The sequence below is a fragment of the Atta colombica genome, unplaced genomic scaffold, assembly GCF_001594045.1.
Source record: "Atta colombica isolate Treedump-2 unplaced genomic scaffold, Acol1.0 scaffold83, whole genome shotgun sequence".
Classification (NCBI taxonomy): Eukaryota; Metazoa; Arthropoda; class Insecta; order Hymenoptera; family Formicidae; genus Atta; species Atta colombica.
In genome coordinates this window covers 2047281-2061307 of record NW_017259576.1, presented here as the reverse complement: position 1 = coordinate 2061307, position 14027 = coordinate 2047281, and the positions used below count along the sequence as shown (strand labels likewise).

The 14027-nt window shown below is 27.1% G+C and overlaps 1 protein-coding gene across 1 annotated transcript in view; it reads left to right on the top strand.

The window, feature by feature from the left end:
• Positions 1-14027, top strand: part of LOC108692884 (arrestin homolog) — a 43984-nt gene that overhangs the window by 19542 nt on the left and 10415 nt on the right. The window contains exons 3-5 of the mRNA XM_018201435.1: positions 1130-1183; positions 5451-5589; positions 6257-6409. Of these exons, the coding sequence (XP_018056924.1) occupies positions 1130-1183; positions 5451-5589; positions 6257-6409 (346 nt within the window). The remainder of the gene's footprint in view (positions 1-1129; positions 1184-5450; positions 5590-6256; positions 6410-14027) is intronic.

The window sequence follows — 14027 nt, the reverse complement described above, 5'->3', positions numbered from 1 at the left end:
TATATATATATAAACACAAAAAATGTTATTTATTAAATGAAAATAATTCAATAAAAGAAATTTTTTTTAATTTCAATTAACCAGAATTGATTGTGATTTTGGACTAAAAATTGGTATTCTTGAAATCATTTCTAATATCTGACTGACTGAATTTTTTTACTGGGCTTGGAAAATATTTTTTACCGGTATCACGAAGTAAGTTGTAAATATAAAAGCTTCGTCGAGAGTAAATTCTCCACGCTTGACACACAAATCTAAACATGTTTCATTTTCCTGCAAAGTGGCACAAAACCAACTATCTTATACAACACAAAACTGTCATAGCAACCTACAATTAAAACGATGACAAATTACAAATCCGCATAACTCGCTTATACGATATAAACTGCGTTTCAACTTATTAATTAAAATCACGTATGCGTTGCCTCGTTAGAGCAATTTCACAATGATTTTCAACGATTCTCGCACGAATTTTTTTCCACGTGAAAGTATAATTAAAAAGTCAACTCCTAGATTGAAATTATATAAAGCTGGTTTAGATTTTTCGAAGTAATATCGGAAATTCTTCTACAGAAAAAGTGTATATAAAATTATGTAAGTATCAAACTCGGAAAAAAAAAACTTGGAAAACAAAAATATTCTTTCTGATTCAGAAGATAATGTTTCTTTCTTACGTGATTTAAAATGTTACATAAAATGTTTCTTCAATGAATTTAAAGTATTGAAGATAATTACTTTCTGTCTGTGCTAATGGCAAATCCAAACATAAATATAGATATCCTCTTGTAAAAAAACGTAATGTAGTTTACATAGTGGTAGATTACCGTGGCACAAATAGCATTTTTTGAGGCTATAACAATCGAGAAACGTGGGAGGAATAAACAAACCAGCACGATACTACTGTTGGCAAGTGAAATGTCAACAATTGCTTCTCTATAATCCCGATGTCAATGCCAATGATTTTACGATGATAAATAAACCATATTGTGTATATTACATATTTATATGTCTTTTTCTCGTAATAATATTAAAAACTATCGCACTTTTATAGTATCATATACATTTGCTCACGCTAAAAATAAATATATAGTCTTTCGATAAGTAACATCTTTCGTTTTCGCTGTTCCAGAAAAATCGACACGAATCCGGATTACATATCGGATGCCATATTCAGTAGTCAAAGGTAATATACGGAGATTATTAGAATACAAGCGTAATTATTAAATTTTTTTTATCGTAATTTTTTTTAACCGTAATTTTTTTTAACCGTAATTTTTTTTACGTTATATCTTATTTTTTATTTATAATGAAAAACTATATAAAGTATCGAAAAATATTATTACATGATATATCATATTTGCTACACACATCTTCCATAACTTTCTTTATTTCTAAATAGGATAAAAAAATATAAATCTTTTAATTAACGAATTTCATCACAAATTTAAAATAAATCGTGACAAAAATTTCTCAGATATTGATTGTAAATAATGAATGAGAAATTATATCAAAATTCACATAATGTCTAAAAAATTCATCGTGATAATATAATTCTCGATAATTAATAATTTATAGTTTGAATTATAGTTTGAATTATAGTTATTAATGTAACTCTAACAAAAAAATTAAATGTAAGTTAAAATGTACTTATCATGTTATATGATAGAAGTTAAAAAATTGAACAAAAATGAAAAATTCTTGACCGATTATTTCATGTATTTGTAATCTATTCGACAGGAAAAGGAAAAATATTATTAAATCTTCAAGATTGAAATAATTTGCTTAAAAATCTGAAGGGATATTTTAAATTTATACAGTGACAAACAGGGAAACTTTCTTGAATCTCTCGAAACTTATCTCTCGCCAACGAAAATATATACAATATATAACACAAAAATCGTAAACGCGAAAAAATGCTAGATTACATATACAGATGCGTATTTATGTTATCAGGAATTTTTTATATATGAATTTCCACTAAGATGTAACATTTCATCCATATGTCAAACATAAATAAATATTAGAAGCAGATCGCTTTCTATTCATTTAAAGTGCATTAAAAATATCAAGTACTACAATTTTCTAATCACAGTAACGATATGTCATATCTTTTAATTTCATTTAAGAGAAAGTTTCTTTAAGAAAAAAATCTTTCGGATTGAACTATCACTTCATACTAAACATATACATGCATTGATAGCACAAAAATAAACAATATAAAGCAAATACACGTTTTAGTTTTAAACGAAATAGGAAAAAAATATTTAGTTTAATCCAAGGTAAACTTTCAATTCTATTTTAAATCAAAATATTATACTTTATTTCTCTTCAACAGTAGCGAAAAGCTTTTGCTTTAAGTAAAGGAAGCATAGTCTTCCTTTTTTAAACTTTATTTAACGTTTAAATATTTTTTATTACACATATTTTTATATGTATATTACATTTTATCATGCTTTTAAAGTACTTGTATTATTTAACTATTCGATTCTTATTCGTTTGTATTTTATTTTGCTTTGAAGCACATTTCTGTTTTTCAGCTGTATGTCACTGTCGAAACACATAAAAAATAATTTCAAATGCAATAAAATAAAAATCCTTTTTTTCATTCGGAGCTGTTCAATATATTTTTAATCTATTATTGACAATGCAATGACACAGAGTCAAACCTATAAACCGTTTACATTTTTTTTAAATTAAATACATTTAATTAAACTTTAAATTTATATTAATTTTAATAAAAATTTCTTTTTTATAATTTGAAAAGTGTATTTAATATAATATATGATCTTTTTATTATATAAAAATAATGTAAATTCTACTATTGTTTACTATTATTTATTAAATAATATTAGCAGGAAACAATTCTACGCTAATGCAAGAAAACATCGAAAAGAATTCCAACTGAAAACATTTAATAGAATCTTTGTAATATGCAGTTAGTTCGTCGTTTAAATTCTGCTAAACACGCCGTAACAGCATTCTTTCAAATACTTCTACAATAAGTATACCTGCAACCACAATACAGTAAAGTTTGATTAATACGCACAGTGGCTTCAGACTTCGCATTTAATTTAAAAATAAGATTTCCGTCGAGATCACTATAGTATAATAAATTCTGTTGTTGAGTTTAATTAAAAAGTATTACCAATAGCATGAAGGGTATTCTAAGTATATTTACATTAATTAACACCTTGCTTCGTTATATTGAAAAAAAGATATTTAAAAATTCATTTGTGAGAAGTATATTTATTTTACTGAAATAAATCTTTATTTTACAATGAAATAAAATTTTATTCCTAGCAAATAAGTCTATTTTATTTTTTTACAATTAATGACATGTATATTTCACAGAAATATATATTTCATCATCACAATTAAATTTTTTCATAAATATCGAAGAAAACGTAATATTTGCTTCGCAATACTTCGACATTTTTCTCTTAGTGTAGAAAGAAAGTCAGTAGCGCATACGTGCACGTTAAAAGATATTGATCGCATATGCAACCATACATAAAATATCGATCGCTGATATTAATCTTCCTACATTAAAAGAAAAATGTATTAAATTCTAATAAACATTTGTTTGAATAGTGACAGTTACTAAATGTAAATGTATATGTATTTGATTCAAAAACCATTCATTCGATTTAACTATTATTTTTTTATTTAGCAAATATTTATTTTCCGTAAATATTATATTGGTATTAGTCAAACAATTATTTATTAAAATTTAGTACATTTTGTACTCAGTATATTTCTGTCAATATCGCCGGTATTAAAAATTATATCAACATTAAGCGTAAATTTTTATTTGGAGAGTTAAAATTAAATTAAATTTTTTTAATTTATTCTTTTCAATTGTACGTATCAAGAAAGATTGACAACTAATAAAAACTGAAAATTTTTCAATCTAATCAATAATTAATGATTTTAATTTGCTCTACAAATATCAAACATAATATGCATACACATGACAATATGGCAGAAATTCAATTAAGAGATCATGGTCTTATAAGTTACCGTTCTTAAATATGTAGAATTGACACAAACATGGGAACATCAGGGTATTTGAGTTAAGAAATATTTTAGTATTTTAGTTAACTATTATCAATTAACAGGAATGCCAAATAATCATTATTCAATTCGTCATTATTAATTAACATAAAAATTAAATATTGCAGTGGGCGACCCTTATGAAACAAATGCAGAATAATTCCCACGAACACGATTTTAATTACTTGTTGCTTTTGAATGATTATAATTATTCGAATAAATTGGTCGATGATCAGTATAAAGCATTGTTAATTACTATCGCATATTAAATAATAAAGGGAATAATAACCGTGCATATGTACGCTTTGTTACATTATCTCATGAAAAAGATGATAGAATCATACGCATGCATATCTTGATAGTAGTCAATCACGTTTAAATAAACATATTTACTCAACGTACGCAGACGCATTACGCGTTTGACGATGTGCGATTATAACAAATGAATGCAATTGATATCGAACGGCATGCAGTCAGGCGGACAGGCAAAATCCGATAAAATTGATAAATGATAAATGGAATAAGCGGATCGAATCTGTACCAATCCGTATTGTAATCACTAGTAACTGCTCGGAACCAGAAGCGACTTCACCGTAAGATAAATTGACCGATAAATTGTCTCGGACAGGTGCAAAGACAATGCTGAGACAACAGAGTAATAGATATAATGAATCTCCGCTGAAAACTCTCTCTTCGATAAATTAAGGGATCGCCTATTGTGAAGAACATCGCGTTAGCCTTCTTGCATTCCTATTATATACCTACTTTAGATCGTTATCTTTCACAAAAACTATGAGTAAACTGTTTAACCCTTTGGCATTCACTACGCGCCATTATAGTGACTTCCCATTAATCGATTCCTTAAACAAAACGCCACCATAATGGCTTCTCTTTAAATAATCTTTAAAGCAATTTAAATGGCTCTTAAAAATCTAAAATGTATGGAAAAGAGTTATTTAAAATTATTGTGTTTCCCAAAAATTGTTTAAAAGAAAGCCACTACTCTATATGATATTTCTAAGATTTAAAACACAATTCATGCCTCGATAATTCGATATCTCGTTTTTGTCGTTTTATCAGACAGAAATATCTGCAATTATTTTGATTTGAATTTATTTCATCAAAAGAACGTTCACGCTTTTCAGTTACTTTTTCTACGCCTCATCAAACATTGTTTAGATGTAAAAAAAAAAAACATTGGTGTCTGTTTATTTTTGAATATTTAAGCTATAAAAGTCCAATAAATAAATTTACATTTATACGCCATAAATTTTATACATTGCAACAATGAATCCTTTCTAATTTATTATAATATGAATCGAAATTACATAAATATTAATATTACACATATATTCAAATATATATATTTTTTTGACAAAATATTTTATAACTTTCAGAGTATACAAGAAATCCTCGCCGAATAATAAGTTGACACTTTACTTAGCTAGCAGAGATATTATCGTCAGCGAAGCTAAGAATGACAACAAACTCCTAGGTGTCCTTTTGGTTGATCCCGACTATGTGCGCGATAAGAAGGTAAGATAAATTACAAATATTTATTTTTATGAAATGCTATATTTCTTGAAACTGTTAGAATGTTTATCGACACAGTCACATATAAAATGTATGTTTGGTACATTTTTTAAACTGTTTCTCAAAACTGTATAATGTTTATAACGGCAATATCTATAAAAAGACTATTTGAACTGATATTATTGAATCTTGAAATATTAAGTTCAGTGAACGAAATAAGATCTTCAAACTCATAAAGAATTTTGCTTATTATCAGTTATAATGTTAAATCTACTGGAAAATTTCTCAATGACGTATCATTCGATCGGAAATAATTAAAGTTGAACTGAGAGCAGATTTCAATTCTCAAAATATAAGAAAAGAAAAAGAAATACGAGCTAAACTATATTTGTTGTCAAAATCTTTACAAAGATTTGAAGATTATGAAGGATCTTTCTTATTCATTTTCTTTGAAATAATATATTTTGGAATATTTTTATATGTTTAAATTTATTTTATATATACAATAACATTTTAACATTAATAAAATTTGTCTTGTAATAATTAAAATCTCTAATAGAGAGTGTAAAAGAATTTTTTGTATAGCATAGAATAATTTAACTGCTTGTAAATTAATCAGAATTATGTACATATACTAAAAAAAAAAAAAACTGAATTATTATTTTTATAGGTATTCGGTCAAGTGACACTGACTTTTCGTTACGGAAGAGAAGATGAAGAAGTAATGGGCTTAAAATTTTGTAATGAAGCAATGATGTGTTTGGCTCAGTTGTATCCATTTTATGTAGGAGCTCAACATCTGGAGACTAAGAACTCACTTCAGGTTGGTATGCAAAATAATAACAAAAATATAAATGCATGTGATAAAAAATAGATACAAATAAATATAATAAATAAACTATTAATATCAATAAAATTACGATATCCATATAAAACAGGAATGGCTAACGCTCGCGTAGCACGCGAAGACATTCTCAGTGGCACGCTTAAAGAAGTACGCGTTGTCAAAGAAAACTAAAAATATTACAATAAAATAGCAATCATATTTCATTAAAATTTATTTTTACCCTTCTCTGGTTATATTCATTTTATTTTTTAGCTAAATTATAATTTATTTTAAAATAAATGTAAAACAGAACAATAAAATTTGTTAAACAAAAGAAATTTTTTTGCTTTTGCGTAATGTAAAAGAAGAAAATAGCTAAGATTACGGTCTTTTTTATTTAACTTTTAGAAAATGGAAGAATGGAAGTATTTTTTAAATCTACAGCTTTTCTCGCAGATTTGTTATAATTCATTACACTTTATTGTATACTTTACCTCAAAATATGACATTATTTCAGACTATAATTTTCTCATCCTATAAAGATTAAATCTATAACACATCAAGATTTGGAACTTCATAATAATGTGTAAAAAAAGATTGATCCAAAAAGATTGGCCTTCTGATCTAGACGAATCATATTTTCTTATTATCATTAAATATTATACCTAAAATATAACAATCTTTTTTTTTAATTCGTTAATGTACTTCGCAAAGTACAATATTATATTGAAAAAGTCTCATTAAAAACGCAAGCAAGCCAATGCTGGCAATAATTCAAAAAAAAATAAATTTATGAAGCTCAGTTTTGACAATTTTCGTACGATTTTAATGCCTGCTATTCATACATACGCATGTTGAAACTCGCATCATCATTACGAGCACAGATGTATTCATAGCGTGTCTTAACTGCACAACGTGAAATATAGTCCAATATACTTCAAGGATTTAGGTTACAGTATAAGTAGAATTTATGCTTTCCTTGATTAAACTGTACTTATTGCGGTGTATAGAAACTGATTTGTGAAACTCCGTTCAACAAGTTCAATGATATATATTATAATTATATATAATATCAATATAAGGATACTGTTAATATATATCCAATCAAGAAATAAGCATCAACTTATTATATGATCAAATTTCAAGCACTCTGCATTTTTGCGATGTGCTATATCGCATGCAGGTTCGAAGTAATACATTTTGTAAGTAATGCTTTTGAACATTGTAACTAGAGAATGTCTTGGCACTAGTAGATATTGATAATCTTTTTAAGCACCTCACAAGAAGGATGAAGACGGTAAAATGATAAATGAATTTCCAACTGTTTCACACAAATCTCATTACATCTATTACCTATATCATACTTCATCATGCGAATGAAAACTTCCCAAAATAATTATTTTCATGTCTCAAAATCTATTTGATTTAATTTCGATATATTCTGATACACTTTGAAGTGACAAAAACAGAATTTTTATATTTATATTCGTAACAAACAACAGATGTATAATATAACGTTATTCATTGTGTAAATCACAAAAAATTTAAATCTTTGATATTACACTGATTCAGGTATATCGAAAAAACTGTCGATCGGTAAATACTAAAAGCAATTTAAAACATACAATGTCAAATATATCATCACATATTGAGAGCGTTTAACCACGTAAATCACGTTTTCGTATCGAGCACACAAAACTATTTTTACGTCAATTAAACCTTGCCAACTTCAAAAGCTGTCTCACTTATTTTCTCGCATTCATTTTTATGGGCACACAAATCGTATACGTAACCAGTCCCGTGAACAAGATTTAGTGCTACATAATTATAAAACCTTGACCGCGTCTTCGCCGCGTCTACAAAGACAAGAACACATTGATTGTGTCGAGCCATTCTATAATGTATTCTATAATACGTAGGGGAAACAAAATTAATTTTGTGCTTTTAAACTAATCTTGCAATGCGCAAACGTTGCAAAATTTAACTGAAAAAAATATACAAAGTGACAAAGCGAAAAATAAAAGACACAAACGTTAACTGTAAAAACAAACTGATTCTTTTTCATATTGATTGATTCTTACAGAAAAAAGAAATATATTTGGCTTTTATTTAATATATTCTTCTGATAAACAATTAAAACTAAACTTAATATATAAAACTATATCGAAACTCTATTAATAAATAATGTCGTATTAAATTATAAATATAGTATTAAATTATTATGATTGAGTTATTTATGTATTAGATTGATAAAATTTATATTATTGATATGACAAATGAGATTTCAATCTTTATAATTAATCTTCAATAATACGATTCATTGCAATCAACATATTAAATTGTAACACCTTAAAAAAATCTCGATGATACAAAGAATTACATGGAAAGAATTTTATTTAGAAGTATGTAAAAATTTCAATAGACATAGAAAATAATTTTATTGAAGACCATTGAAATAATTAGAAAGTTGTAGAAAATTTAAGAACATGAAGAACAAAAATGCTATAAAAAAATTACGAAATTTTAACAATCGGACTTAAGCGTTCAACAAAATTATTTTTAAATTTGTATCTAGCTAAATTTGCAAATATTTCAACAAAACTTTTTTTCCATATAAAAACATGATTATAGAATATAGAGTTTCTAATCGGTATCTAAAAATTACATTTTTAGACTAAACTATTCCAATTAAGCAACCCCGTTATAACTAAGTATCTCATCATCTTATAGGTAATTAATATTAATATGATGTGAAAGGGACAGATAAAGTTTTCATTGTATCTCTCAACGGTGGTTCAATATTGAAATAATACGTTAAACGAAATAGGTTCTCCGATTGGTCTTTATCAGTAAATCTTTATTAATATCTATCCTAAACATGTCACGTTTGTATCAATTCCATGGATATCTTCTGCAGATCTTAATGAAGATAGAAAAATTGGAGAATTCATAACACAATCAGTGTCAGGGTCATGTGAAAAATTCTCTTCACGAGCTAAAAAGGCTCGACCAGTAAAGGATCAATCAGTAAAAAGCTTTTTCTAAATTCTTCAAGAACATTAAAAAGACATCCTTTGTAAAATTAAATGAGATTTCTATCAGATTTGTGCTTCGCTGAACAATAATGGCCTCAGGCCAAACAACAATGTAATCAATTAATATTAGATATAACTCATAATTTTATCAAATAATTTTTTTATGACTGTTACTGCCACAAATGTACAAGTATCAAGGTCAATGTCAAAATAAAATCCGGTGATTATAATTTTAATAGATATAAAATGGCATTTTATTATAAATATATTAATAATACGTCGACGTAATTAAATTATCTCTTTAAAAGATCTAAGCTATATATAATCTTATTTTATATTGAAATAATTACTAATTACTTTGTTACAGTGCGCAATTAACAAGCTAAAAACGAAAATTTGTATAAATGGAATTGTGAAAATATAATCCGAATATTCAATAAGAGACGAATTCGCAAATATGAAAAATTTGGTAAATCGTAAATTATAAAATCTTTAAATATATATCTCTTTTTTACTTTTACTATATAATTTTCACATTAATTTTCGATGCACGGTGAAAATAATTTAACAAACTGTTCTGCCTCGATGGATCATGTTAATCATTATGATGTTCATAATATTGCACGTTATACGTTTACAACAAAGGCTATAGTTCACTTCATGCTGCAAATGCTTTAAAGCATTTTTTGATTGGCCAATTAGTAAAATTCTTTCTTCTGATTAATCAATCAAATGCTTCGAAACATTTGTAGTATTAAGTAGATCACACCCAAAAATGTTTGAAATGCAGAATTCAATTTATTTTAAATAAAGTTTCAGAAAGTTTTAATTATAAGACAGGTTGTGAAAATGTATGTAATGATCAAAGAGGCTACATAAGGATATTTTCTCGTAGAAGAAAAAATCGATTTTAAGTATATCGTATATACTCCGTAATAAATTCTTTAAGAAGATTTAGTTATTTATAGCCAAAAGCAATTCATGACAGAATTGCATATTATCGGCGACGATCGATAATGTCAAAAAAACTACGATTGAATTTTCGTTAAGGATTTTCGAAAGAGAAAACGCGTTCACTATGACCAAGGAAAAATCTTAAATCTTGGCGAAACTCCTTGTATACGCTACAAAATCATTCTCGTAACGCGGCCTTGACCTCGACCCAACGCGATAGGAGGTTTCACAGACTATCGTGAAAATTATTTATCGCGCCCTCATCTCTTCCTACGTGAATATTCAACAATAAGCACGATCTCAATTCCGGGATTGATCTGAAGATAAACGCGATGTACATGGAAAATGTCTTGCCGCCTCGAGAGAGGCGGCATTAGGAATAAAATAGGAGAAATATTGGAAAATATGCACGAGTGTATTCAGCTATCTGATGGAAAGGGCTATTCGTACGTTATACTGAGATCATCAATGAGATGAAATTTTAAAAAACGAGAACGAAATATATCTCGTTAGGCTTATCGAGAAAATACTTCGCGGCACTCAAAGCGCATAAAATTGTATCAATACGTATAAATGGTGCCAGTTATAGAATTTCAACAAAGAAAAACGAAAAAATTTCGGGTCACGCTGAACGTCAAAATGCCACGAGTTTCACGATGTTCACATCACTATATTCCTCTCTGCATGACAGACAGTAGACAAGCTAAAAGAATAAATTGTAGTTAGCCGTGTTCTGCAATAAAAAAATATTCCTGAAAATACGGTTGGTATGTGTCGATGTCTCTTTTTTTCTTTTTATCATCAAATGCTATTCTCTGTTGCTTAAGCCCTGCGAAATACAGAGACAAATTAATGTAATAATTGTAACAATAATAAAAACTCATAAATACATTTCCACAATAACTGCAGTGAAATAATAATAATTCTTCAGACTAGCAAACATAAAATATAATTAATATTTTACTTCTACATTTCATAAAAACCGTTATTTTTATCCATAAGAGAATTTGGAGCTCTCATAAACTGTGATAAAATAATATATGAAGTAAAATAATATATGAAGATGCTACATCGTACAAAACTCCGTTAGTATTCTAATAAAGTCATGACTTTAATGATGACAGAATAATTGTGATCTGTCGGAAAAGAATTTGAGGACATTTTTATGCAATATAAAATCGGAACTCCTCATTGAGAAAAGATATGTCGAATCAATATGCATTGTAGACTTGTTGTATGAACATATCACGAGAGAAAATAGGTCATGATATAAGAGGATCGCTCGAATTTCGAATACTGTGGAAAATACATGACCAAGTACAATACTCATTAACATGACTCGAATATTTCAATTGCAGCATTCGAGAAACATAGCACGCGTATCGCGATGTATAACAATATATCATTCTATGTCATAATCTATTCAAATCCGACGTTGTGATCTAATAGTGTATAATAAATAGGACACATTAACATTCATGATGCTACACACATATGTTATTTTAGTAAACAAATAATTTAAAGTAATGACAATATAGACAGAGAACATTTTAAGTTCATATTATAATAGGAAACGTTTCATCATTTAAGACCTCAAATCAAAACCTTAACAGAAACTAATAATAAATAACATTGAGTTTAAAAAAAAAATATTCTTAAATATCTCAAATTATGTGATGTAAATCCAGACAGATCGTTCTTCCAAGTTTTATGGATTTCAGTCAGATATAATTTAAGATATAAGAAAATTCAATTTATTTTAGAAACTTTAATGTCCTGTTTCTCGGAAACTATTGATTTTAAGAGTTATTAAGGCTTTATTAAAGCTTTGATTCTTTAAATAATCTGAAGAATCGCCTCTTAAATGTATAACATGGACTTAAAATATGCGCGGCCGCTTATACTACTGCTTTCGAATATTTTCATATGTATTAATAATATAATAATAATAATAATAATAACACTTACAAATTAAATTAGGATTTCTATTTTTTATTTAGACGTCACATTATCTATGACAATATAATGTACAGAAAGATTACATATGCTATAAATATTTAGAAATTGAGATAAACTGGAATTGAAAATATTCTTTTTTGAATTGAAATTGAAATTTTTCATGATAATATAATTCTTGGAACTATAATTCTAAAACTGAATGTTGATAGCAAAATTTTAACTTTAACAAATAATGAAATGATCGTTTCATTATTGTTGATGATTATTGTTATTTGTTATTATTTATTATTTATTTTATTATTTCATTATTTTTTATTTTTTTCATTATTTATCAATTATTTGACAGGTTGACCTTTCAAATAATTGATGATATAATTATTTAAATCATATTTCTTCTTTTCTTAAAATTCTTAAATAAATAAATAATATAATCAATAAAAAAGGAGCTTTTGCTTCAATGCAGAAACAAATATTTCAAATTCCTACATTTTTCCAAAGTCAGATCTCGAGCTCTCGAATCTTATGTTCGTATTTCCAGCTATTCTTTTATTCAAGAATTCTGAACAATAAGTACGCGTACGTTTACATCGTATTTCCTTCACAATAGCATGATCTTCGCATTTCATCTTGATAGCATTGTCAGTAAGAAAGCAAGAAAGTCCTAAACTCTGGTGCAAAAGATCAGACGAAATGACGTAATTCGATTCAACCTCGACTGACATAAACTAACCCTGGCCTACTTCTCTGAGGACAATATCCTCCGTTTTATTTTTACACGCGTTTGCACATGCACTACGCCGTTGTGAATCCTTGAGTTGATGGGACAGGAAAGTGCCGATATGAGCGTGCCTTCTATTGGAATTATCCTTGCGCGCACAAATGTTCCGGAGGCACAACAGACAATGTTCCAAAGGATACGGAGAAAAAACAAGAATTTAAAGTTAAAACAAATACACGTGTGCGACATATATTTTCGCAAGTTGCGTAATTTGAGAAATGAGAAGGCGAGGTATATAATAGCTTATCATTATGTTAATGGGACAGCTCTCGACGAATTTAAAGCAGATATCTCTCAAACGTCGAAAAAAAAATCATTTATTTACTCATAGAAACTCAATTATCAACATTAAATATATTAACTTTAATGTATTAACAAATGAATCTTTTACAAATAAATTTATTAAAGTAGAAATGATTTGAGATAAAATGATTATTAAAATCTTATTATTTATTATTAATTCCTGGAAAATCGTTCATTTTTAGTGTATTTCAGTTTATGTGTATTTATTTACACACAATGATGGCTTTTCGATATATTTTTTGTTAGGAAAAAAATTAATTTCAAAATTGTCTAACAATAGATATACGTTGTTGTTATATGCAATTTAAATCTATGTGATACATTTTCTCTTTAAATTTCTTAATTATCATGAGCATACAATAAAATCATAAAATATATATATTGTTTAAAAAAAAATTATATTGATGAATGTGTGCTGTGCTTGATAATTTGAACTATATATATGATTACTTGCTAATGATCTTCAGGAAGTCAATGTTTTTCGAGAAGTAAAAAAGAAAGAGTTCGCATTTGAAAATATCAAGGACTCCGGTGTCAATTAAATCTTGAAAAACATGTTTTTTTAATGAAATTTACGAATCTTTTG